Source organism: Lepidothrix coronata, unplaced genomic scaffold, assembly GCF_001604755.1.
Source record: "Lepidothrix coronata isolate B3197 unplaced genomic scaffold, Lepidothrix_coronata-1.0 Scaffold85, whole genome shotgun sequence".
NCBI classification, from domain to species: domain Eukaryota; kingdom Metazoa; phylum Chordata; class Aves; order Passeriformes; family Pipridae; genus Lepidothrix; species Lepidothrix coronata.
This window is the reverse complement of record NW_016690265.1, coordinates 3,432,077-3,459,709: the sequence shown is the minus strand read 5'-3', so window position 1 is coordinate 3,459,709 and position 27,633 is coordinate 3,432,077. Positions and strand designations below refer to the sequence as shown.

The 27,633-nt window shown below is 37.5% G+C and overlaps 1 protein-coding gene across 2 annotated transcripts in view; it reads right to left on the bottom strand.

The window, feature by feature from the left end:
* Positions 1-27,445, bottom strand: part of GRK4 (G protein-coupled receptor kinase 4) — a 38,871-nt gene extending 11,426 nt beyond the window's left edge. For both annotated transcript variants that reach the window (XR_001875770.1, XM_017820785.1), the window contains exons 1-9: positions 27,169-27,445; positions 16,686-16,772; positions 15,898-16,010; positions 11,719-11,796; positions 10,555-10,655; positions 9,290-9,382; positions 7,867-7,930; positions 6,965-7,105; positions 4,431-4,621 (exon numbers count right to left, since the gene is read on the bottom strand). Coding sequence is in view for 1 of the 2 variants with exons in the window: in XM_017820785.1 (XP_017676274.1) it covers positions 4,431-4,621; positions 6,965-7,105; positions 7,867-7,930; positions 9,290-9,382; positions 10,555-10,655; positions 11,719-11,796; positions 15,898-16,010; positions 16,686-16,772; positions 27,169-27,220 (920 nt within the window). In the remaining variant the exon portion in view is untranslated. The remainder of the gene's footprint in view (positions 1-4,430; positions 4,622-6,964; positions 7,106-7,866; positions 7,931-9,289; positions 9,383-10,554; positions 10,656-11,718; positions 11,797-15,897; positions 16,011-16,685; positions 16,773-27,168) is intronic.
* Between the last annotated feature and the right edge of the window lie 188 nt (positions 27,446-27,633).

Genomic DNA, 27,633 nt, shown 5'->3' with positions numbered 1-27,633 from the left:
CTAAAGGCTGGGTGACTGCATCTAGCTAGGATTCTTTGCAATCAAATTTCTAGGAGTCTCTATCACTTTTCTGTAAACATCAAGTTTCAAAAGCAACATTTTTTAGCTATTAAATGCTAGCAAAACTCAGGAAATAGTAAAAGAGCAATTAATTCAGTATTGGAGTTCTGCATCTTCTTGTGCATTTGTACTTTCAGAACAAAAGAAGAAACTCAATGGGATGTCTGGATTCCTCCACACACAAGGAAAATTTGGGGAATCATTGAAGCTGAATCAGAAGCAGTTCAGAGGTTACTTATAGGATTTATCTTCTAGCAGATTCTATTGAAAACTTATATGCATGCATACATATATAGGCATGAAATATATGCATAAAATATATAATGCACATTATTAATTATAATAATGTAGATAATCAGTTTTAATGTATACTGTTAATGTATACTATATATACATATTTGTCCATCAGAAAGTATATGACTGCAATATAGTCTCTTAGATTTATTCCATCATAAATATCATAAAGCCAGAAATAGACAAGTAAAAACCAGTACTTGGCTAAAAAGTCAGTTATTATTGAAATAGATTATTAAAAACAATATGTACATATATGGGTATGCATATGACTGTGACAAGAACAGTTAATCTATACAAGCAGAAAAGACTGAATAATGTAAAAGAAGCAATTTTAGCAAGAATGACTCTGGAACTGACATTCTAAATGAGAGCAAAATGCACACACATACAACTTGTTCACCAAGAAATCTATATACTTTTTTCCCTTTTGTTCTGAAATATGTGTATTCATGTTAAAGTTTCATTATCTTATTAGATTAACTGTACAAAGAAGTCAGAAAGATACTCTGTTTCTAATGCTTTTAAGTCTGGACAAACCTCATAATGTTAAGAATTTGACGTTAGATACGATATTACAATATCAGAGAAATCAGGATAGATCAGTTTAAAAAACCCAAACAATTAAAAACTCCACATCAGTATCAAAAAAGCAAAGAAAATTCAGCTCAAACTTTAGGTAGAAACACATTGACTTTAAAGCACAAAATATATGCTCAATTTAACTCAAGTAAACAAGTTTAAAGATTTCCATCTCCAAAACGGCCGATTAAAGCCCAACCTAAAACCTAATACTTAATAGCAACATCTTCTGCTTAATAGAAGCTTATTCTGGTCTGACATGATTTTGGTTAGTCCATAGTAAAACTCATTTCCAGCCAAAATTCCATCTCTTTAATGCTATTAGTTTCTTGACCTAGCAGCACAAAGAAGTCAGCTTTTGGAAGCATTCAGCTACAAGTCCTAGTCCTGGGATGCCAGATTTGGGGTATCAGCCTTCTCCCTCTTCCCTTCCTACACCACAACAGAGGCTGAACTCTCACTTTCTGCTGGAATACACAGACACCCTGCACTGGATGACCAAGCTCAGAGTGAGAGGTGGCAATGTAATCCTATCAACAGAGGCAGCAGCTTGCCCTTATGAATCAGAGAAAGGTTGGATGACTGCAAAGCTCACAAAACTAAGAGGTTTATTAAAAAAGTTGAATAAAATTCTGTATTTTAGTTTGGACTAGACAAGCACTAGTCTATTTATGCCATAGCTAACATCAGCCTTCCTACAGAGAAAATTTCTAGAGAGAAAGCCTTCCTGGATTTCACTGCACAGACGTCTGCTCTGAGCAGAGGCACGAGGCAGGCAAGGAGCTGCTTGGGTTTATCCACTACAGCTTCAACAGGCCTTTGAGCCTGATCCTTACCTTCCAGGCAAATTGCATGGCACTGTGGGTATGTACATGGGTTTGTGAGGAAAATCTAGGTGTTCAAGCAACTCATCTGATAAAACCACTACTATCCTTTAGGAGATGGATAACTCCTACAGGAAAACTCCAGCAATTAAGTCCCTTTTGGAAAGCAGGCACTTGTTCCTCACTCTGACTTATGTAAAACTGACTTAGCTCTAAGTATTACCAGACTTTAAACGCAGCAGATGGATGAATAGCTCCACTACTGCCTCTGTCTGTCTCTTTGCTTATTTTTCTAACGTCAGCACCATATGGGCAGTCACAGATAGTTTCACAAGCTCCCATTGAACAAGCAAACTGGCTCAATTGCTGTCATTGGGCAGGGCAGGGCCCTCCTTCCAGCTCTACATCTGTTCTTTTAATCCAGTGGGAACCCCACTAATAAAATGGTCCTCCAGACAGTCCTAACACCACTGCTGGAAATACAATAACAATTGGGAAAAAGACACAAGAAGTACACAGAAGAAAACTGGTGTCAATGGAAAATTAGGGTATGTTTTTCCACTGTCTGAGGTATTTTGCCACTGATGGCAGCAAATCCCAAATATCATCATCATCATCATGGCTAGGCTTCCCCGCAGCCCAGCGGGCCGCAGGCATGTGGGGCGGGCCAGGGCCTCCCCACAGCCCAAAATCCCAAATATAATACATTTATAATACATTTCAACATGACTGATCTACACTGAAACTGCCATTTCAGATGGACAGACACAGAAACCCATTCTCAAGAAAATATTTTACCACAGTATGTTACAGAATTAAAGTCCACCTTAACAGGTTAAGCTATTTGTCTAAAAAGACTTAAAAATCTTTTAAAGCTAGAAAACAAACACAGTAAGATATCTTGAGATATGGCAACAAGAAAAAGAACTATTTCTAATTTCAGAGGAACAGCAAAATAAGAAAAACTCTCCTTCTCTATTTTCTTGTCCTGGAGAATGTAAAATACTAGTTACCATAATTTTGAAAAATAAATCATGTAATCAATGAATATGTGCTTCATTATGTTCTCCCTTTCCACAACAACATTAAGACTGGAGGTTGCCACCATAACTTCTTTAGTGAGAATAAAATAATTCTGACAAATTTTCCCAACCTTTTTGCTTTACTAAACATATCTAATCACTGTATTGCTGCTTAAATGTATTTCCATTAAGATGCAAGATAGAGAATTTTGATTGTGTAACACATCACTGTAATTGGTGACATTCTGAAGACTCCCAGGTATTATGATTAAATTTAAGACCTTCTTTTTCCTCTGAGTTTATAAATTCTTCAGTTTCCAACACAAGTACAGGTAACTGCCTCTCAGTTCTTCATTTTGGTATGAGCAGAAGATTAAAAATAATGCTCCTAATTAAGAGACAATTTTACTCAGAACTGGTTGTGAAACCACTTTTTTCCATGCTCATAAATTTAAGCTAATGTGATTTCTTAATAATTGGAAACTGATTATATAATAGCACCAAACAGGGCAGAGATCTAGCCATTAAGACTGCTCCAGAAGAAAGCATGACCACTCCAAGATCTGGAATCAAAGACAGAAAACACTAGGATTTGACATATGTGTTTGAAGGTCTTCTTGTAGGCAAATAGCTAAAAAGTTGGGCTTAAACAGGAGGGCTGTGGTTTGGGGGTTTTTGTTTTGTTTGGGGTTTTTTGTTGTTGTTGTTTTGTGTTTTACACAAACAGTTTTGTTTTCACTTGGGCAATGTGAAATGACCTACTTGTAGCCGATCAGATCTTTCATCTGTGCTTCCCTCCTACATCTATGCCAAAACACACCGTGTGGCACTGCATGATTGGCCAAATTCTCTAGGAAACCACATCCAACCACCAACAGAAGCCTGATTTACTCTGTGGCTCTGCTGCTTTCTGCTCTGTGTGTGTGTGTTGGTCTTCTGTACTGGAGAGGGAAAAGACTAAGACTCACTATATTAAGTTAGACTTTAGATCTTCTTTGAAAGAATTGGTACTAGGTATTACAAACTAGGAATATAAAGAAAGCACTCTTGGTCCACCATGAAGTTTGTTTTGCTTGTTCTGTAATATTGATGCATACCAGGGGTAAATGATGTATGTACAGAAAACAGCAGTAAGACCATACAATCTCAATTACAATGCAGAAAGCTTCTGATAGTTTAATTAATTCAAAAGCAATAATGTGTTTATTGGAGGAACCTGAAATAAAAACAGAAGAAGTTTTTCATATTGACTATGACCATCATTTTACTCTCATGATCATAACATGCAATGCAGTCAGGGATTTCTATAGCCTTCTGTGAACTACTTTGGATTGGGCAGGAGTACAATCCCATATTCCTAAAACTTACTTGAATTAAAAACTAATTTGCTTTGTAAATCGTAACTTATTTTCATTTTTCAAACAAACCTTGAATCAATTTTATAATATTTTAAAATGTATCAACCATCCAGACCTAAATTAACAGTAAGAAGACAAATAAGATCAGTAATTCTGAAGGACATGCCATGAAAAGGACAAGAATTTTTTTTTTGCTTCTTTTACTGTGAACTTGTTCTAGTGGGAAACAATTAATACATTCAGTGCTGAGCAGACATGGAAAGGTACCAGTGACTCCAGATAATACCCACCTGTAAACAATTCTCTCCCTCTGCAAATCCTCCAGGCCACAGCACAGTTCTGCAGCATAGAAAATAGCCCTTTCTTCATCAAAGCCAGGATTTCCCATGTTATATATGTGAAACTTCAGATCCCCTCCATTCATTATGGTTAATACTAAACACAGGGCATCTTTCGTTTCGTACGTATAGGATAAACTAACCTAAAAATGGGGCAGGGCGAGAAGAGCATCATTAGTCATTCACAGACCTCAAAACAACTCACAGCTCTTTTTTTCCAATACAATCAGTATGTGAATTCCTTTTTATAAACAAAAATAACAAAACAGGCAAGTAGAAAAATCACTCCTGCAGAGAACTTGAAGACACAAAGGAATACAGACTAATTTGCCTGTATAGACAAACCCTACACCACCAGACAAGAGCTTAGTGACAAATCTGTTTAGACACCATAGAGCTCCATCCAGAAAATAGTCATTGATGATGCCCCTCAGCTGCACATTACCTGTATTACTCTTTGTCCAGATAACATGCCCATTTACTTATTTTATCAGCACCTCAGGAATTTTGCATTGCCAAACCATCTTCCTGAACTTCTACGAGACTCAAAATTGCCCTACATCAAAGAAACTCAAGAAATTATTTAAGATCAAATGTGTAGTTTCTATCTCTAACCCTCCAAGTGACTGCATATTTCCCTGATTGAAAACTTGTCAACAGTAAGGACTCAGTACAGCTCTTTATAGTCTTTCTTCTCCCTGTATTTGGAATGTGGTGCTGATAGGCAAGGAAGAACACCAGGATTTTTTTTCAGGTTTTAGGTAAAAGTTTTTAAAGTGGATTTAAACTTTTAAAGTAAACCTGTGAATTTAAAAAACCCACCCCACTTTAACACAATGTAATATATTACAAAATTTAACATATGCTGAAGTTAAAAATTCATTTTCAATAGAAAAGGCTCAGTTCTCTGATGATTATCTGGCAGGATCTTCAAAATTACCTACAAAGATAACCTAACTTGTACTAAGAGCAATGGAATTCAAACATATACTTAGCTTTCATTAGGTAAGCTAGCTGGGTTAAAATCAGTAGGATTTTTTTTTTTTTTACTCAATAAATATATTTTTAAATGCAATACAAGTAAATAATGGTCCTAATTCAGTAATAGGTCCAAACTCTTCCTTTGGAAGCATAAATCAAATGCTAATTAAGAAAATGAAATAAATACAGAAATCAGCTACTTGGGGCAAGGATTCCTATTTGGAGGTTTTCATTGATATGTCCAGCTATTAATGACTTTACTTGTGACACAGGCATGACAAATTATCTACGTGCTCCCAACCCAGTATTACTGCAGATCTGAGATCCAGATCTTTCCTGTTGCACCAAAAAAACCCCATTGAATAGCAAGTGGAAAATAACTCGTGCTCAATTCTACAAAGTTATCTCAATTTTGACTTTGATCAATTATTGATTTAGAGTATTTACATATGCTGAAAAAATGTCATTCAAAATTAGAAGTTTCGCTGTTATAGTAATTCATGGATCAATTCAGGTACTTTCTGGATTCAGTTTCAATCAATTCAAGCCCAGAAGCCTTGTGCAAAAATAACATTAGCATATTTATACAAAAGCATAATTTGCAATAGTTTAAAATATTAATGTATCTGGCCAGCAGGTTTTTAATTTTTCTTTTAGCTGGCAGTATTTTTTTTTTAATACATAAAGCTTATCGAAAAATACATACATACATATTTTATACATATATATTTATAAATAACTTTCACTATCCTCTGAAACAGGTACTTCAAAATCCTCTCTGATCAGCAATACAAAATTTATCAGTAAATGGATTTAAAACCAAAGCAGAATGCATTTTAAATTAACATTTAGATGACAACATTTTGATTAAAAAGTAAACATTACCTTGGGTAAATTTTACTTGTTATATCTTTGCTCATTATAAGTTATTTCACTGCTTAGTAACTAGAGCTACTAAGAGACCATAATACACATAATAGCATCAGGTTAAAGTATTAAAACTAAGATTTTCATTCCATGGAAGTTCTATTAAAAAGTTAATTGCTTCAAATCCAAGACACCTCTTTAAGTCTTAGCACACAGCAAAGCAATATAACCTGAATCAATATACAATTAAAATGTCATGTTTATCTCGGACTATATAAGCAATAGAGTAACAAATGCTACAAAAATACCCAAGGATATAAAAACTCAACTATTAAACAGAGGACAAAGTTTCAGTGGCATCAGCATGCTGAAATACACTTAATGTTCTGGCTGTGAGTGAGAAAAAAAGCAGGCAGACTAAAACCAATTCAATATTGGATAAAAAAAGTCCTCTGAACAGAACTACCCAAAATAACACATAAAACATACTTATTATGGTATCGAGATTTTTCTCAAGTCACACAATCTCTAAATCAATTAAAAAATGAGTCTTGTGCCCATAAGCTCCTGGAATAAACTGAACGAAGTAAATGAAGAGAGACACGTTTCTGAAAATAAGATCAGAAGTAGATACTTACTACAAACCTACTATTCACTTTTTCTAGAATTCTTTTTTCATTTAGAGCCATTGATTCTCCTTTCCTCTTCTTTATTCTCTTTTTTTCTAGCTTTTTACAAGCATACATTTTTCCTGTTGCCCGTACTTGACAGGCACACACCTGAAAAAGAAGGATAGTGTGTCAGAGATGCTAGGGATTTATTTAGAGTTTTTATTTTAAAGAATTTTTAAATAATTTCATTTTCTTTTCAAACTCTTTCATGCTCTCAGAAAATGATGGTCTGTAAGCATCAATACAGAGCTTTCACTAATGAAACAACTTTAAAGGGTCAAAAACATTGTAACAGAATAGAAAAAGTGATCATACAGAGGGAAACCCATTTCTGTTGGGGTTGAATAATTCAGTAAAACTGTGGATCTTTTGTTACTGAAACAACTGACTGTGATAACAGTGTGTGTCTAGACAAGCAGGACAGAGGACAAATATCCACATCATAATCAAACAGGTGAAAGATTATGGTAATTTAGTAACCCTACTTCCCCATCAGTATAGGGTTCCAGTTAAAATACATAGGGGAGGAAAAACTCCAATTAATTATAAATAGAATTAATAAAATCTATAGATTTTAGGCTCATAAATATTCTACATAATTATTAAATACAAACTAAATTTTCACTGCCAAATGAAATTTCTAAATAGAAGCAACTGTTGCCAGTCAGTGGAAGTTTTCTCCAACTTTGTGCACAACCCACAATTCTGAAACTAACACATTAAAAGAAAACAGTTTGGATTGACAACAGTTTGCCAGGTGACGTGTCAAATGTAGATTGATGGAGACAAGACTTAAACAGCCTCTCCTCTGTATTAACCTTTCTTTTTTTCTTAAGAATTGCCTCACAGAAAGATACTTCTATACTCACCTCTCCAAATCCACCTTTGCCTAGGACTCGGTAATGCCTAAATGTGTGTTTGGTTACTGGTTGCCTGATTAACAGAAAGAAACAATTACTGTAACAGAAATTACAAACTCAGTAATCCTCTCCCCATCCCGAGGTCTGTCTTGATTTTCTCCTTTCTGTTCTATGACATATTTCTGAACAAATGTTGCCTTTGCCTCATGAAGACAGCACTGTAATAAGCTGAATTTCAAACGAAAGGGGTGCTCTGTTTAGAAACGTGGGCTCCCTCATGTGGTCACCAGATATTCCCAACAGCAGGAAGAAGAGGTGGTCAGCTTGGCCCTTTGTGTTTACACTTAGAGCCTTATGTGTTCTCATCACAGACAATTTCTCATGTCCTGCTGCTCCCTTAGCTGCAGTAGGCTGACATGCATTGCAATCACATCATGCTTACAGTGCAGCATTTAAAAGGTAAGCCATTTCTCATTTTACCTCGCTTTTTCAAAAAAGAAAGAGTTGTGGTATGCAAGAGCAGTTCAAGAGCTGAATTGTTAAGGTGTTGATGTAGTGGAAGAGGAACATGTAACTGGAGGCAGTAGAGCTGTTAACCATTCTATGCTAAAACTCTCCCAAATGTGTCAGAGCAGGGCTATTCCATGGTAGCGGGTTTTTCTGCGTTCTGTTTTAAATGAGTATTCATTGTTAATGCAGGTTTTTTCTCAGGACAACACATGGAGGTTCATTGAGTAGAGAGTTTGAAGAACTTCCCTAGTTCTCTTACTGGCTTCTGCTACCAATTCAGTAAAATAAAGACATTGGGTAATTGGAATTTACAACAAAAATAATGCTCAAGCACCTTAATGTTTGAATATGTGATCACATTACCCAACAGGGCTGAACTGGAATCAATTTGTAGCAATCTCAGCCTTCTGAAAGAGTCTAGACACTTACTTAGTATTGATTTAAAATCCCAAACTAGATTCTAAAATATATATAAATCTTACCATCTTGTAATTACTAGATCTGTCTCTGAACTGCCCTAAAAAACTGATTAGTTACCCAAGCATCCAGTGGGTTATAAAACTAGATTAATCTACTTATTAACCACCAATTAGACAAGGTTTGAAACTAAAGGATGGGAGCATTCCCAAGCAATACTGGTATTCCATTGCACACTTGACAGCCAAACATATATCTATATGATAATGAATTTCCATTTACCCAATACAAATTTACCACTTAAACTACCAGACAGATAGTTCCATTGGAGTACTGGTTCTCTTGCTGTCCCATCAACATCATCCTTTACATCTTGTCTTCCAGATCATAATTTCTTAGACAGGCAGAGTCATTCATTAGAGCTTTACAGCATTTCTAGCATAACAAGCAGAATTTGTCTCAAAGCAAAACTAAATTATAATGCAAACATTATAAATAAACTTACTTTTCCAGCCATTTCCACTGTAAGAAACGGGAAAAATACACACTTTCTTGGTAAGCTTCAAAAGGTCTTTTGCTTAGGTATTCATGGACAATTCTAGCAGGAAAATAAACAGAAAAATAAAACCCATCTTATTCTGAAAAAAAAAACCGATGAAGCAGGAGATGCTATCAATCTACCAACATATATTCAAATCCACCCAAACATCAGCCTCTTGGCAGCTATTTTACGCAAGAATGACCTCGCAAATACGATGTCTGAAAGTATCTAAAAGGTTTCACACATTCTTTGGAGAGTGGTAAATGAAATTTTATTCTAGGATTCGAAATTGAAGTACTAAATGCCATATCCATACCTGAACACCAGGCACCTTATCATTCCCTTAAATGAAACACACCAAGATGGGGGTGGGGAGGAAAACAATTAATTCAAACTGTATAAAGGTATTTACCACAGAGAGGAAAGGGGATGACCTACATGAGATACTCCATTTGAGACACGTTTCACTAGGTCTTCTCACACATCCCTTTCAACCTTTTAATCTCAGGTTGTTATAAAGCATGCTTATTTTTGTTGTCAGGGAGATGACCCAAGCAGTGACAAAACATGAAGCAATCCTTCAGACATGATCAAACATGCCTTGAAGAACCAGAAATATGAGAAACATAAAGACTTCAAAAGACATGTAGCACTCGTAAACATGTACCATCCCTCCAAGAAAAGCCTCCCCTGCTACTACGGTGTGAAATCCCAGTCCACGACTTCAGAACAAAACCAGGTTGTGTTCTTTACTGTTAACTACCACAAGAGATCCTCTAGTCAGCCATCTCAGTGGAACATAACTGTTGGCCTCAGTTCAACCTGTTTTCAAGAACCTTAAACTGTGTAACATTGTTTTCAGAAACTTTTCAAGTTCCTGTTTACAACTTCACATTTCAATGAGTACCTTCACCATGGAGAGAAGTCACTCAAAAGCTAAGAATATAATAAAGAAAAATACTATTTAACTTAACAGAATACCTGGTAGCAGACACCAGTGTGATTTTATGCAAAAATTGCATTAAAGAAAAAGCTCAGCAAAAGTCAAACATCTAAATCACATCTGAAGGAAACCTAGCTCTCTAATAAATCTGTTCCAAATTTCTTACCTATGCTCATTTCAGAGACCAAATACTTCTGGGTGTAACAACTTCATCTTTCATTTTTCTTAGAAACACACGAATTTCTCTTGTGATACTCAAACTTAGCACTAGGCATTTTTAACTTACCTAGTACAGTCCATAAAAAGATCCTTAGAAGGGTTCTTTTCCAGTCTTGCTTTACATTCATTTACTGTTTCCTGAGGTATTTCTGGCAAGTGTGCTGCAGACTTGACATAATAAAAAAAGAAAGAAAAGCAACAATTACAGCAATTTTCTAAATCAATAGAAAAAGTTTCATATTCAACATGAAATTAAATCTTTAACACAGGAAAAGAAAAGGAATGGTTTGGTTAACGATAAAAATCCAGAAAGTCATATTTGAGCAAAGTTTTTATTTATTCCCTATTAGAGAAAAATGTATTGAAAGCTATTCCAGCTATTTACTACTTCAGTATCTGGGGAAACAAACTTGGCAATAAGTCAAATTTCTTTTTCTTTCTATAAGTCTACCACCACAAAAACAAGTTATCTATTTTATCTATTTCCCTTGGCAAGATGAAAAAAAGGAGAAAGAAACATTAACACAAGTTGGGAAACTATTTCAAACCAGACCAAAGAAATGTGTGTGTGGGGGGTGATTTGCAAAAAACTGCATGTGACTTATGGTACTACCAAAGAAATTCTCGGCAGAGATGTAGCAAATTTAGATTTTATCTGCTTTTGAGGCATCTTCAAGATCTTCTTTTGTATAAGATGACCAGAGAAGCAGAAGGAGCATCTATTCATAGAAAGCAAATGTCTAATTATATACCCACAGAAAAGCTTCAGCTGGATACCAAAAAAGAGACTCTTAATAAATGCAAAAAATCAGCTATTAATGATCACCATGGAAAATAAAAAACCAGAATGCTCCAGAAGAAATGAGCACTTCACTTTACAAACACCTGCAGCAATTCTGCAAATATACAGCAAAGCAACTGAAGTCTGAAAGAAACCCAAGGATTTCTCATCTTCAGATCACAAAATTCTGAGTTAATATGTTATTAATTTTTCTTTAGGTGTTAAATGGAGAATAAATGGTAGTCATAGTAGTCTTAAAAGCAGAGATCACTCAAGTTTTCTGCTCAAGTTGATTGAGCAGAATTTTACAGCACACCTCTCAGAAAGATAAAAATAGGACTAATGAAGTTTGAAAGTCAGTTGACTAAAAAACAATGCAAACATTTCAATCTATTTATCTGACATTTTTCAAAACGCTTGAGAAAATATTTTGTAATATAACATATTTACCCCATTAGTGAAGTACGTCTCTAAAACTTTGAGGCCACAGTCTATTCGCTTTTCATCTGAAGATACCTCATATTCTGCCTAGGGGAATGGAATTGAAAATTAAGTTATATTCAGAGCTATTTGGCACTTAAATCTTTTACATGATGCTAGGTAAATTTTATCATCAATAACACAATACTCTTAATATAAAAGAAACTGAAGGTTCTCGTTGTTTAAAATCTATTTAGATTTTTAGGCTATATAGTGAAACATAAGAAGAACAGTCTTAAGGAAAAAGAAAAGCACATGGAATTTAACCTTTGGAAAACATACAAGACGTAACAATTAGTCTAAATGCAATTATAGAGACTGCATCCTAGAGGTTAAATTAAATCAATTATAATGAAATAGTATTTATGTAGGACACAATGATCCAGACGGAAAACAATAAGAGTACAATTATCAGCTTTTTCTTCACTGTACTTGTTTTCCTTCACATATTCTTCTTAGCTATAGCCTTGGTAAAAACCACCTTTCTACAAGATTATATTAACTAGAAATGAGTGAGATCTAAACCAAACCCTACTTCATTCTTTGAAAAACTGAGTAGATACAAAATTTGTCAGTTTTTGACTTAGTAATATCTGATACTGAGATGTAGAAAAACAGCCTTGTGCAATACAGTGCATTTTGCAGATAAACAACTGGCAGCTGAACAGAGGTAGCTACTAATGGAAAAAAAAAAGCAACCAACAAACAATCACACAGTTACTAAAACTGAAAAACTCCAAGGACTACTTACTACTCATAATTTTAAGGAATAATCTAGAAGCAAACATCAGAAGTTTCAAAGACAACACAAAACCTGGGGAAAGATGAGTTAGAACAGAGCAATCTCAAACAGCAACCTGTATTAGGTTCATAACCTGCGCCAACTCAATCAAAGCTTATTTCACATTTCAGAATGTAAATGCACGTACCTAGGAACAAAGAATATATGGCAGACTTCCAGAATGGAGGACTGTGTCATACAAAACAGTTGGGCATATTAGGACAACAACCATCAGGAACCTCACAGGAAGTTCCAAGTGATTGATCTAATCAGAAGTTATTTACCTTTATTAAGAAAACTAGAACACTGAAAAATGACACTTCAACAACCAACCATACACACACACACACACACAAAATACTGGGAATAACAGAATCCCTGATCTCCAGTTCTGCAATTAATCACAACTAACCCACACTGACTCACTACTAAGTCATCAACATCTTTTTCTGCTGAGACATTATGGTATCACCCACTTCAGCCCAGTACTCAAATCCACTAACAGTTGCAAGCCATTGTTTTTGCTACTTCCATTCCACTACAAAAAGTCTAATGGTAAGGAATTCTGGAACTACCAAACAACCTGAGCAGGCCAGAAAAGTTCATCAACCAAAAGTTCAGCAGTGCACTTAGCACCTTTAACATTTTCAATTATGCGAAAGAGGTCACTAATTCAATACAAATAGTCAGGCATAATGTTTTAAGAGGATACTGTAATTTAAAAGGAAGTCTGAGAGACGGCCTTTCCAATTAATCCTGTTACTCACAGAGCTTAATAGGGAAGTTTGAGCTGTCACCCATTCCTTTTCATACTTAAGTAACCCTGTCCCCAGCTAGTGAAATGAGTCACTAGACTGGATAACTGTAATTCCTCACTTTAATTTCTTTCACTTATATTCAATTATTTCACAACTCTTCTTTCTGTAAAGCCAAGCTGACTCCATATTTTAAGGTCACACCTTCTCAAAAGTTGGAGTTTACCAGTCTTAGTAATCAGTACAGGTAGACAACATGGTATTTTACTACCTTGGTTTTGGAATCCTGAAATAACCACACTGCTGAAATCACGTTGCTTCATATAAGAGTCAGAAAGCCCTATTAATTAAGATGAGAGGCAGATATTGTATTTTGGGATGCACGTGTATCCAGTGATTCCCAAGCATAGTTCTTCACTGTGATTTTTCAAATGGAAGTTAAACAATACATTTTAAAAAAAGAAAAGTAAATTCTGAAACCATCCCTTACATCAAATTATTTTAGTTATGACAGTCTTCATTAATTCACAGAAGAAGTGCTGTAATCTACATAACATTACAGGTTGTATATTTCAAAATAATTCAGTTTTTCAGTTAGTGTAAAACAGTTATTTCTTAGAGACAATTCCACCTGAAAACTGACATCTGCAGAGCAAAGACACACCTGCCTTACAGTCATGCCTAAGGTTTTTTCTCTTTTGTGCTGCCAAAGATTCTGCTACTCCTTAGCTAAGCTTTTAAGGATTAAAAATGCGCACAGAAGTCGTAACCATTTGGGTACACCCACAGTTGTCCGTGGTCTCCCCACTGTGCTCTGGCTTACATTCACTTTAGGATATGAGCTCCGCTCTTCTGGATTTCCATTCGATCCATTCTATGTCTCCAGCTGCCAAACTGATCTCTGGAATTTGGTGCTAGAACAGTTCCCAGGAGTCACAAAAGTATGGTGAAATGCATCTGGGGAGGAAGCTTAATTCCATAAAGATTCATTGAGAAATATAAAGCAATTGTACTGATTTGACACTCAAATTCCTTTTTAGCTGATCTACTGACTCAGTTTATACTCCCACGAGGGGAAGATACAGCGAAGTGGGAGGCACAGCAATAATCCCATGTACTTCCTTACACCTTGCCTCTTTCAGAGCATTTTGCATTCGGATACTGTGTTTTGGGGATGCATGTAAGCTGCAGCACTACCCCATTTCTATATTCTTTAGTCATTTGTTACCCTGAATTAAGAACAAAAATGGGTGGAATAGAAAAAAAGCTTTTCTTTTGGCGGCAATCTCAGTTTAAGCCTATATCTCATTGCTCTTGGATTAACTATAAGGGACAAAGAATAAAAAGCCCTGAGCTATTATTCTCTCCTCTTAAGAGCTGTTGTGTGCCTGCCTAATTTTCTCATTACTTTTCCCCTCCCAAAGAGGGTTTTGTCTGAGGATTTTTACAAAAATGGCTGTGGGCACACTTCCTTCCTCCCCTCATTCTTCAGCATTAGATACCAAGATGCAAATGTATCAAGACTTTTTCCCTTGGTCTCTGAAAATCTGGTTTTTCTCCTTCCATAGATGGTTCCCTGAATTTCCATCTCCATTGTATTGTTTTTAATTAGCACATGCTGTCTAGCCTAGGGCTTCCATGCAAGTTGCAACATTTCCAAGCCTCTGTTTGTAAGATTTTCAAGTCTGAGTATAGTCATAATCATCCTACAGACACTTTCAGGCTTAAGAAGTTAAACAGCATGTCTTCCTGAAATTCCTTCTCTCTTTCCCATCATGCCCATGTTTGTAGCTCTGACCATACCAAGATGGCAGAGATTTTATAGTAAATATTAAACATTTTCCTTAAAGTGATAGAGACAGTTTTTTGACATACATCAGAAGTTACAGCTTTACAGTTGGCACAGGGTAGATCACACTATATTTTCATGGATGTAGCATTAGGGAACAGACACGTGTAGAGAAAACTAATAAATTGTTGTAAGCTAACCCTAGGAGGCAGATAAGCCCCACACAGCCTCTCACTCACTTCCCCCCACTGATAATCAGAAAGGCAGAAGTGAGAAATCCTGTGGCTTAAATCAAAGATGATTTGATAGAGCAAAGCTGCATGTACAAGCAAAGCAAAGTAAGACATAAACTAATTTCTTCCCACTGGCAGGGAGACATTTAGCCATTTCCAGGAAAGCAGGGCTTCATCATCATGCTAACAGCTAGCTGGCATGACAAACACCAAATTTTAACTTCCCCCCTTTCTCTTTCTTTCCCCAGCTTTTATTGCTGAGCACAGCACCATATGGTATGGGATATCCCTTGGGGTCAGCTGTCCTGGCTGTGTCCACTCCCAACTTCTTGTGCACCCCCAGCCCACTCACTTCTAGGGCAGCATGAGAAACACTGAAGGCTTTGATGTTGTGTAATTATTGTTCAGCAAGAACTAAAACATTATAGTTATCAACACTGTTTCGGTCAAAAATCCAAAACGCAGCACAGCATGAGTTACATTGAAGACAATTAATCTATTCCAGCCAAAGACAGCACAAGAATCAAATGTTTACATACAGTGTATAAGCAATTGCCTATTGGTAACCATCTTCAATTTCTCAGTGCTTACCACTGCATCCAGAAATTCGATGCATCTTTTCAAATCTGGTCTGGAATCACAGAACTGTCTGAAGAGAAGTCTTCCTATAGGCTGTTTGTCACAAAGCTGGCTATAGTCTCTTTCTGGGAAAGAAACAATAAGTAAATATCTTTATTTATTTTTATTTTTGTAATATCACCGTCCTTATTCCTATTTGAGGTCAGAACAACATCACTGAAAGGTGAAGATCTTATGTTAACATATCTAGCAAAGATACCATTAATATGCAATGATCCCAAAGAATAGCGAAACACTCTTCAGTCACATCTGTCTCTTGTAGACTATCACATTTACTAAAAACACATTGAATTATATGTTTGAGTTTCATTTAGGTTAGGATGCAGAAAGCAACAATATTGTGAAATAGCAATACCAAAGCAAATGAGATTGTTTGGAAAGAGGGAATACAAGATAGTAACAGAAAAGGTTAAAAAATTATTACAAGACATTAGGGAAAAGAGTGAAATATATAACCACATCATTCAATTTATAACATGAAGCCTTTTTCTAATTCATGGTTTTGTAAATCTATCCTTTAGGAACAGTTTCCTTTAACAAACAAGGAGCTGTGATACAGCTTTTATCTCCTCGTAAATTTATTTTCTCATAAATTCTCCATCATATTAAAAGTTCAATAGCTTTTTTTGCCAATTAGCACTGGGAAGCAAGACAGAATCCTTTCCATTGACACCACCAAACTGTTACCCTTCCCTCTCAAAAACAATCAGCCAGACCATTTAATTCTACAGGACACTTACCAATTGAGGATCTAATACCTTCACAGTGACTAACAGGTGGCAACTTCAGCATCTCTTTCCATTTTTTACTACGCCCACTCCGTTTGCCTAGAAGAAAAATATGAGTAATATAAAAAATGATACTATGTCAGAATAAAATTAAACATAACATTAACAGCATAAAATTAGTTCCATTCTGCACAGATGTGTCAGACTACCTTTCATGCCTAGAAAGAAATCCATCTGCAAGGATATCCAAACCAACAACAAACTTAATATGGAAGAACTTCTACATGAAACACTAAAAAATGCATGAAGTCTTTTGCAAGACAAATATTTCCCATTTCGGCTGTGTATACAGAATATCTCTGCAGAGACAAGGCAAATACCTAGGTATTCTGAAAGTCACAAACAAAACTGAAACATCAAAGACAGAAACAAAAAAATTTTGAGAATTATCTGTCAACCATGGTAAAGAACGGAAGACGTTAAAGTTGCGTAACAAAATACCAAGAACAAAGTTCTTGGATAATCAAGTTGTACATAAACATTCTTTTTCTTCTTCTGAGGGCAGTAAGAAAAGACCCCTCTAATAAATGAGAGGGCACAGCTCAAATACACACCATTTATTCTAGATGACAGTAGAATACAGGATATCAGGAAGAATTTAGCTGCTGTAGAATTCAGATATTTTCAATGCTTCAGATTTCACAGCATTAGTATTGAATGGATTTTAAAAAAACTATTACAGTATTTTTCCTATTGTTTCTCAAAAAATATAGCTGTGCTACTTCTCTGTTACATTGGACTTTTAGCACATTGGTTTCTTCACGTCAAGGTAATCCCATTTACAGAAGATACTTATCAAAAAAGCAGAGCTAGACACAGGAACATATATATATATACATATATATATATGTTTGCAAACACAAAACATTTCAGCAGAAGAGTAATTTTTTGCTGCAAAATATTTTAAAAGAAGATTTTGCTAAGTGATACGGCCAGATGCATTTCCATGTGACAAAACAGTAGCAAATCTGCACAGAAACTTTCTAAGTGCACCAAAGCAGTACATACTGTTAACCACAATGGGAGAGAAAGGAAGGGAGTTACCCCACGTAACCCGAATAGAAACCAAGCTGCAAAGAGGACTCAACTCTTTCAGAATTAAATCATTAGGGAGAAAGGAACTAACACTTTCAGAATAATAAAATAAATATTTTAAAAAAGCCCCCCTTCACTCAAACATCCAGCTTCTTGAAGAGTTTCACCATTTCAGTTAGAGCAGTCACAGCTTAGTGGACCTTAGCTCATACCAAATTTACATGATCCTAGCTAACAGAAACACTGACATCTCACTGTGCTGCTGCAACAAAACATTCTCAACTGTAGTATCCCTAGAAGAGTAAACAAACAGGGAATAAAACACCTGTAAACATTGCCTTGCAGACATTATTGCAGACTTACTGCAGCAAGTGTCAGACAACTAACACTTACTCTCTAAAAAAAAAAACTTCTGCACTTCATTTCCTGATATCACTTCACAGGTCATTCGCCTTCCAAAATGCTTTAGAATACAAACATATGGAATCTACTTCCCATTCCATGCTTCATGCACTACCAGAATTAATAATGAAGTTGTAATTACCAGCATCATTAAAACAAACTCCAACTACCTGAACAAAATACTTTTGATTTTAAGAAGTTCAATATACGCGTGAAGAAAATCAAATCACACAAAGCAAAGAGCCTTTCCAAGAGAACTGAATACAAACAAAATCAAGGAATATTAACATAGACAGCCTGGACACAGACACTGAATAACAAGGTCTGAGTGTAGATTATTATGTGATTATGAAAAGCAATGGTCAAAAGTGTTAATTTTAGCCATGTAACCAAAAAATACACAGAAGGTCCATAGAAGTTATATTTTTTTCTGTTAGAAAGTGCCCAGAAAGACTAATTTGTGCATGACACTGTACAATCAGTACTGACCAAGAATGACAAATTGACCCAAATTCATACCACAGTGCTGTTTGGAAGAAGTAAAACTGAACTGTTACGTACACCAAGATACCATCTTCTGAAGCACAGTCAAAGAAAAACACCAAAACCACCCCAACCCCCAAAAAAAGAGGATCACTGGTGCATTATACTTCAAGTACAACACAAGAAAGTGCTGGACTTGTTTTCTTTTTGCCCCAAATATTTGGCCAGTTACTTATGATGTGACCATTATGAACTTTATTTTACAAAGAGACTACACGCTAGAATGCAACTGAATTCATCATCCTATAGAAGCTGATAAAGACTACATATAATTTATTAATGACACAAAAGAAATGAGTGCTTAGGAATATCAACCACATCAACATGCTCTCTTTTCTCTGAACTGAATGTTCTTGTATTTACAGCAAATGCACTGTAAAAGTCTGTAAGTCTCAGTAATGTAAAGAGCCATTTCTGGTAAAAGTTATGGCAGGAGGCCAATTTGTTTGTCATATTGCTCCCTAATTGCAAAATCCTTTTCCATTTCTGAAGCAGTTTAAAAGAAGAATCAAATCAAATTATAACAGTTGTGGTTTGAAAGTGTCTTAATATTGATTTCAGAGCTTCTATTCTGGATCTCATTCTAAAATACTTAAGATAAAATTCTTCCAGAAAGACCAACAGCTTACTTTCCAACAGAGCAGCAAAGCCATTAGGTTAATCTGCTTTATGGTTGACCTCTGTGGCTTAGATGAATTACCACTTTGCCTCTTTCAGATGTAATTGCTGGCTAAGAACAATGTCCAACTTGAAGCGACTCATCTTGTACAAAGAGAAGGGTGGATGCAGCAACACACCATTAGAGTGAGGAGAGACCACAATGACATTTGCAGGAACATGAGAACCTTACCTTCTTCTCCTCCCCAAATTCTTAGAGTTACAGTTTCAACATCTGCCTCTTTACAGGTTTTCTCTTCTTAAAATGATACATACTAAATTCAGTTAGGTCATTGCTTAATAATGTGGTATGGGAAAGATGTTTAGATGTTTTAATTTCTCAACTTTTTTTTTTTAAACTTCAGAGAAATACTTGAAAAATGTATGTAAGGCAAAGTGATTGGCTTATTCATCAGTAAAACCACAACTAGTTGCAAAAAAAAAAAAAAGAAACTGCTGTGGTAAAACAAAGCAATCTATGTAGAGAAATAAGAATATATTTCAAGTCATCAGATGGACTTCCTACAGCCACAGTGATCTTTCTTACAGACAGGATTTGCAGACTGACTCTCATTTCACTGAGCACATTGTTCACTGAACATTACTAAGTCATTCTTCCTTGAGAAAGAAAATTTGGATTCTGTCAAACAGAATGAAAATGGTGAGAAGCATAGTACTGTCTTTGGCTAATAAATGTACACAGACCATGTGGTCACATTGAGTGGCTCTTTGGGGACCTCCGTGCCTCAGCTCTCCTGCCTGTGCAGGGCAAGCACCGTGTGTGTGGCTGAGAAGCACAGAGCTCACAGCACTGGGGTGCACGATTGCTACAACTTCAGTCTTGCAAAACTGAATCCGCAAACCAGACTGTCAGATACCAGCTGAGAAATTCATACTAGACCACACCCAGATAAGCTCTGAAAGCATAAAACTGCAACAAGATGACACCCTACAGCATGCCTTCAGCTGCATAAATCAAATCAATGGCTTCAATGAAAAAATGCAAAACAATTGATACAGAAGCTCTACATGACCTACATTGAGAGGCATGAAAATAACACAGGCACATACAGTGCCTTAAAATACGTCTTTCCCACAGCAGGCACAGTTTTAGACACGTTTCCTAACAAGTTTAAAACTCACGTGAATTCAAATCTTCTCCTATTTACACATTTTCCTTTAAATGACTCACAATAAGGATTAAAACCTTTCACTTAAAAAAAAAAAAGCAAAACATTCCTGTTAAACTGTGGCCTTATGCTATACAGACATTTATAAACACTGTCCACTAAGTAATAAATTTTGATGGTAAAACCTTACTGGGAAAGATCCACCTTCAAGACACAAAATACCAGGGAACTATTACCTCAGGTCCTCAGATCAGACCATAACACTGGAGTAGCACTGAGCTCAGGCTGGAAGACAAGTTCACACACACCACCACTTGAAAGGTTGTTGTGCTTCCAGTTCTAGAGACAATTCATATGGTACTGCTTTGAGGGATCACTGCAACTTTCTCAACCTTCTCCATTCTGCAGGTCACATGTGTTTTTCAACATCTCTGTTCCTTCAAAAACAAGCCTGGTCACAAACTTAAGAACTAGGTTAAATAGAGTGGTAACTCTTTTCTATGGAGAAAGATTTTTTTTTTCCCCCAGACATACGAGATACAATCTGGCTGGTTCTCAGTAAATTCACAAGACCACCTGGTTGAAAATCCAGGTTTCAGCACAAGGTAGGCACTGAACTCGTCAGCATTTCAAAGGCCAAGGCACTTTTGAACGCAAACAGAAGCAAAAATGCAAGCAGTACAATAAATAAACACATCAAAGACACCTACAGGTTACAGACTGTTATGGCCTTTATAAGATAATATCGCTCACACTCCTGGATTCAAGTGCACAGAGTTGGACTTCAGCAAGGTAATGCTGGAGTCCTTCCGCTTATCTGCCTGTCAGCGCAGTGACACTGGGAGCAGTTCAAGCCCAGCTCTCCATGTGAATATTTGTGCAGCTTGTTTATGTGCACAATCCCTTATTGTTCCCACAGCTATAACCACTCGAACAACTGGTTCTTCACATCGGCTCTCCACACAACTCCAGGGATCATGTGCACATGGAGGAATGCTGGTGCACACACATTGCACAGCTCCTGCACTTCCAGCAATTAGGTACGGAATGGAAGTCTTGTAGCAACTTAAGTAAATGTAACTCATATGAACCAGAACTTGTTAATCTAAGCATGCAATCAAACAATGTAACATCTGTGTATACATTTCATTTTGAAGTGTCTATAACAAATTAATGAACAGGATTTACTAGAGGGAAAAAAAACCAGTAAGAAAACTCTGTTTTCACAGACAACTCCTTGACAAACAAGGCTTTTTTTTTATCGTGACAGGACATCAACACTGGAACAGATATCAAAGAAATAAAATTCCTTTAAGTAGATTGTGAAACCTCTACCACAATTGCCACATTTGACATAACCAAAGCAGCAGTGTGTATCAATAACTAGACCTCTCATATTGTGTTTATTTAGTAAATGTAATTATTTAAGATTCCAACATGCCCACATGCATTCTTCTTACAGCTCATTAAATAAAGGACAAAAAGGCAGACATTGTGCATAATTCTGTACAAACACAGGAAGACATGTTTCCTGCCACAATGAGTTTACAACAATTTAAAGCACAATTCAATAAGGGAGTGCAATAGAACATAGGAGGCAAACGAGGGAAGAACTGACAACAATTAAAAGCAACTACAAAAAGCCTCGGCACTCTCCTGTTAAAACTCATATTTACTGTTGGTGAATGGACTTTCTGGGTATGAGTGTGCCTTGGTTTTGCCCTTGTCCATACCCCTTAAATAATTAAAGATTTTAGTTCAGTTCAGTAGCCAAATTGCAGCAATCTGAGCAATCTCCTTAGAATTATCTTCCTAGTTACAAAAACACACATTATAGGACACCTTCCTTCTATCATCATCAACACTATACTGAATTATTACCCTATACTGCAAGCAAAAGTAGAACGCATTTCACCTGCAGAATTATTCCAATTGCTTTAAGCCTAGACAGATAAAACCCACTCTTTGAGTGGACTGCTTACTTTCTGTGAAGAGTGCTTCATAACACAATTATCAATGCTGAAACAAGTATCCTGCAGGATTCACTTAAGCCACACTGTGATCACACTCTCTTACTGAAGGGTTCCTGCTAAATCCATCCTTGGGCTGCACCTAGCAATTATCAAATCTGCAGGAGCTTACTGACCCATCTGACAACTAATTTTGGGAAGAAAACCCCAAACCCAAAACACCCAGCGACATAGGAAAAAAACCACCACAAAACCCCACACACCCCAGATTGGTTCCTGGATCCAGCTGGAAACTACCTCACCCATTCTGCAACCACAGCCTAGAACCAACAGGACCAAGAGCTGGAAGAAAATTTGCTTGAGGCATGACCTTAATTTAGCCAAAATCAATCAGGACACAGAGGATATTATATGCCTAACAGCAGACCCAATTTCCATTTACAAACTGCTCCTGCCACAGCAGTACAAATGAATTTTAAATGGATGCAAATGGACCAGGTATGTTTAAAATGTACTCTTGGCATGGATCCTCAACTGGAGTAAACTGCCACTGACTTCAAAGGTACTACATATCTACCCTTTGGGTGTATTTTTGGAGACTATTACTTTAGGCAATGAAAAAAGAAAGACTTCTAAGCAGTTTAAAACATACAGAGATGAATTTCTTTCCTCCAAAACATCACAGACTATGTGTGGGTTGCTGAAATGAATTTGGGGCTTACATATACTCAAAGGATTTACTGAGAGTGATAGAAATAACTACAAAAACCAGAAGATACAAACATAAAGAGAAAAGTGAATATAAAATACAAATATCTTTTGGTGAACTTTGAGGGTTTTTTCAGAATAACTTCGTTTATATTTATTATTTTTCTCCATTTATGAGACAAATTCATCAGTGTCCTTCAAGAGATACTAATTTCAAAGATATTTCTGCTGGGAAAAAATGAATGTGTTAATTCCTCTGCTCTTGTACACAACTAGAAGTCATATTGCTGTACACTATTCTTTTACACACAAAAATCCCTGTATGTGAAAATCTGAGTAAGGAGAACATGGAATTGCAAGCTTTCACACCAGCTACCTCAGTTCACACATCACTATCACTTAACACTTACCTGTGTCTGTATCTCAGTTCCTGCACCTCAGTGCTCATAAGATCAACTTTGAGTTTGCTTTATAATCTCTTGTTTTTCTACTGAGTCACTTGTGCTTGTTCCACCATAGGGTTCACCTTAAGAGGAAGTTTTCCCTTTTTCTTTCTCACATACAGGTTTCCCTCAAAAAGTAAGGTACACACAAGAGGAAACACCTGGATTGGCACAGGCAGCCACTTATCCCAGGAAACTGGGATGGGGAATCCCAGAACACTTTGCACTACAGTTTTCATCTGAAGGCAAATCCCTCCATGGGCAGGTTAGCTCTCAGCAGAAGCAGGTCAACTGGAAAAGTGGACAAGGAAAGAAAAACTCCCAGTATAGCTCCTGACTCCTAAATCTTTGATCCATGAAGTACCAAAGGGTACTTTGTGTCATCACAGTATTTTCTAGTAGCAGGGACATTCAAGCGTCCTGAATGATGAGCCACCACTGACATCCATAAGAGCAAGTCACATTTACCAAGTCACATTTAAAGAAGATAAGGAATCCTCCTGGCTTTCCTTCTTCACATAAAGAAGTGTTGTAGTTGCTACAGAGATATTACAAGTCTTTAATGGACAGAGGCTTCTATTAAAATAATCTGTTTTATCCTCTCATGGACAAAATTTAAAGTTTTGAGGCTGAGGGAAAGCTGGGGTTGGATATGTCATAAACAATGGGATTAGTAAACTCCCATAAAGAGAAGTTATCATCATGTACATTGAATTAGAAATAATAATAAAAATATCAATTAAATAAATTAACAGTAAGACTGTTAGTGAGAAGGTGGAAGGTAGCACAGAAACAGAGAGCAATACCACTTTGTTTCTGTTCTGTAGGAGAAGAAAGCAGCAAAAGATGCATTCCATTCCAAGCACGCTAATTAGTTCCTTGCTCTCTAATGACATAGATTAAATTTACTTTCTACATATCAAATCAGATTTAAACAGTAACGTGAACCTGGATGTTCAAGGTGTGCTGATCCTGCACACCTACAAATGTAAACCCCAAATTATATTCACATCCCTAATACATTGACAACCAGAAGTATTAGAATATCTAAAATAAGAGGAAAATTATGAGTACAAATCTGGGATCACGATTTTGACTGTCAGGTCTGGTTATGTGCTCAGGTATGATTTCATGTTATTTATGGGGGATTTCTGAATTCTCATTAAGCCTCTGCCATAGCCTCTCACCAGAACTGGACAGGTACACAACAGCTTTAATTCAGTTTCTATATTTGCAAAATGAAAATGACACAACTCTGGGGTTAAAAGACTTTGTAAGATGCATTCAAGGGTACAGTCTTTTACTGCTCTCATTTTCATCAGAAAAGCATCTCAAGTTAGACTGAGATTGACCAATGCAAGCCATAATTAAACCTCACTGGTTTCTTTCCACATGTCACTGCAAACTATAACATAAGAGCACAGTAGTTTACATGTTATTTCATTTACTTTTACAACTGAAATATTTATCCAGGTCAACACCCTCTCTTATCCACACTGAGAAAAATGATTAATGACGTGGCTCAAGCCTATACACGAAAATAAGTAAAGCTGCTACTTTATACTAGATTAGGATTTCACTGTCTTCCATGGGAAACAGTAATTCTGCACTTTTCCATACTATCCCACCTTTCCACACATGATACAGTGAGGTAACAGGAATGTGAAAGTCTGCTCTTCTGTCCCAGCTGTGAGGCCCTTTTAGCAAAGAATATATTTCAGTAAAATATCTATCTCACATACTAACTTCGCAAATTCCATTACCTTGCAGTCTACTGGCACGTAAGAACAGAGCTGGGACAGGGACTTTATGGAATGGTCCTGACAGATGCAGTACACCAGACACTCCCAGACCAGACAGATCATGCAACAGGCAGAAAATACTTTCATTTCAACAAGTGTTTTGAAAAACGTGACATAAGAAGTACCCCATGTACAGGAATTCAGACCTGAAAAGGTTAAAAACCTTACACCAATTGATCAATGGAGTTCTGGACTTTTAAAGCCAGAAATCGCATTTTTTTGTGCATGCTTACAAAAAAGCCCAGGCCAAGTGAAGGTACAAAAGAGTAACAGTTTATTACCACTATTTTTATAAGTCTACATCAGGTAGAACTGATCTTCTTCACATCAGCTGCTGTCAGACTTTCATTTAGTTCATTAAAATATCTTGTTTGGTCAGTTCTACCACTATAATTTATTTTAAACATAGTGAAAACTTAACTAAAGAGGCAACCTGACATTAAGCAGCCACTTAAAAGCCTTTCCAGAGTACCACTCCACTCTCTGTGGTGAGGGTTTGGGCACAGTAAAGTTTTGAGCCAGATTCCACTTTCCCTTCATTTCTCAGATCACTTTAATGCAAATTCCAAATTCAGGCAGCACCACCACAGACATGTTACCGTCAGTGAAACCAGCCAAAACACGTTCTCTAGTTTGAGGTGGTCTCTTTAGCTAAGGTTGGGAAAAGGCCCAAAATTGTGATCACTGCTCTGGTTTTTAAACCCCACTTCAAAGTCAAAAAGCTGATTTTCCTCTCCTGCTGCTTAAGGCATATTTAACTGGATACACATATGGCGTAAGTGCCAAACCCATTTAGAGTTGGAGGAACTTGCAAAACATACAGAGGCAGATTCTGTTGTTCTTACTCACTTTGAACAGCTCCAGCTAACCTAATGGAACTTCTCTACCCAATTAAGAAAAGCAAGATCTAATCCAAAAAGAATATGCACATTTTATAGTTGAAAAACATACTCTGCACAAAGTACAGTGGTAATCTGGGGAGGCTTTAAAGTGGCCATTTAATGGACAGCTATATACATGAAAAAGCAGCAGGACTATCTTATTTCAGAATTTTTTTTAAACAGGAACCACGTGTTATACTAAATTAATTATCCAAAATGTTTGTTAGTTGAGGGGAGGAATCTCCAACTCAGGGTGTTCTGGGGAGTCAAACTGTAAGTACTAATCTAATGGAAAACAGCAAACTTTTGCACTAAGTTAATACAAAATATTCGATTGCAAAGTACCATTCACCAGCTCTGTTTTTCACAGGCAGGAATTTCAACAAGATGGAGTGCAAGGTTTTCCCAGAGAAATCTTATGTCACTTCGTCCTTTATACCCATGTGCACGTATATTTATAAACAAACCGAGAACTACAGACGAACGACCTTCTTAAAACATCCGGTAAAAACACTATTTGAATCAAGGGGGAAGGAGGAAGGGGTGTTTTTTTTTTTTTTTCAGAAGCAAAGCCACACGGCTGTAACTCCAAGCTGATCCCGCGGGAGGAGCGGGGCAGGTGCCTCGGGGCACTACCCGGGACTCACCGGGACGGTTCCCGCCGCCCCCCCCCGAGGGGTCCCCGCCCAGCCCGGACCCCCTGCCCGCAGCCTCTCCTCTCTCCCACCCTCTCCTCCTCCATCACTTCCTCTCCCCCTCCCCGCGGGCCCCTTTCCCCCTCACCTCAGACCCTTTTCCTCCCCCGCCGTGCGCCCCCAGCCCGCCCCGCCTCGCCCTCCCGCTTCTCCTCCCCGCGGCTCTCACCCTCCCGGGCTTTCAGCAGCACCGTGTTGGCCACGATGTTCTCGATCTCCATGGTCGGGGGCTCCTTCCCCTCAGGGCAGCCGGAGCGGGGGCCGCCCCTACAGCCTCCTTCGCCCTCTCCTCCAGCCCCGCCACCGCCGCGGCGCCAAGCCTCGGCTCATCCGGCCCCACAGGACCTCAGCGCCGCGCTCGCCTCTTCCCCATCACCCGCTGCTCGCCCCGGCACCGCGCTCTCCCTCCCCGAAGGCGGAGGCGGGGAGCGAGCAGCACCCGCCCGCCCCGGCCATGGCTCCTCCGCCCGCCCCAGGCTGCACCGCCCCGCGCTCTTGCTCCACCGCCCCCTCACAGCTGCCTGAGACTACAAATCCCAGCAGGCACAGCGCGGCGCACGCGGGGGCGACGTCGGTGTTTCCGCGCGGAGCCTTTTGGGATATGTAGTGCGCCAAGCCTTCCCTGAACTCGTCC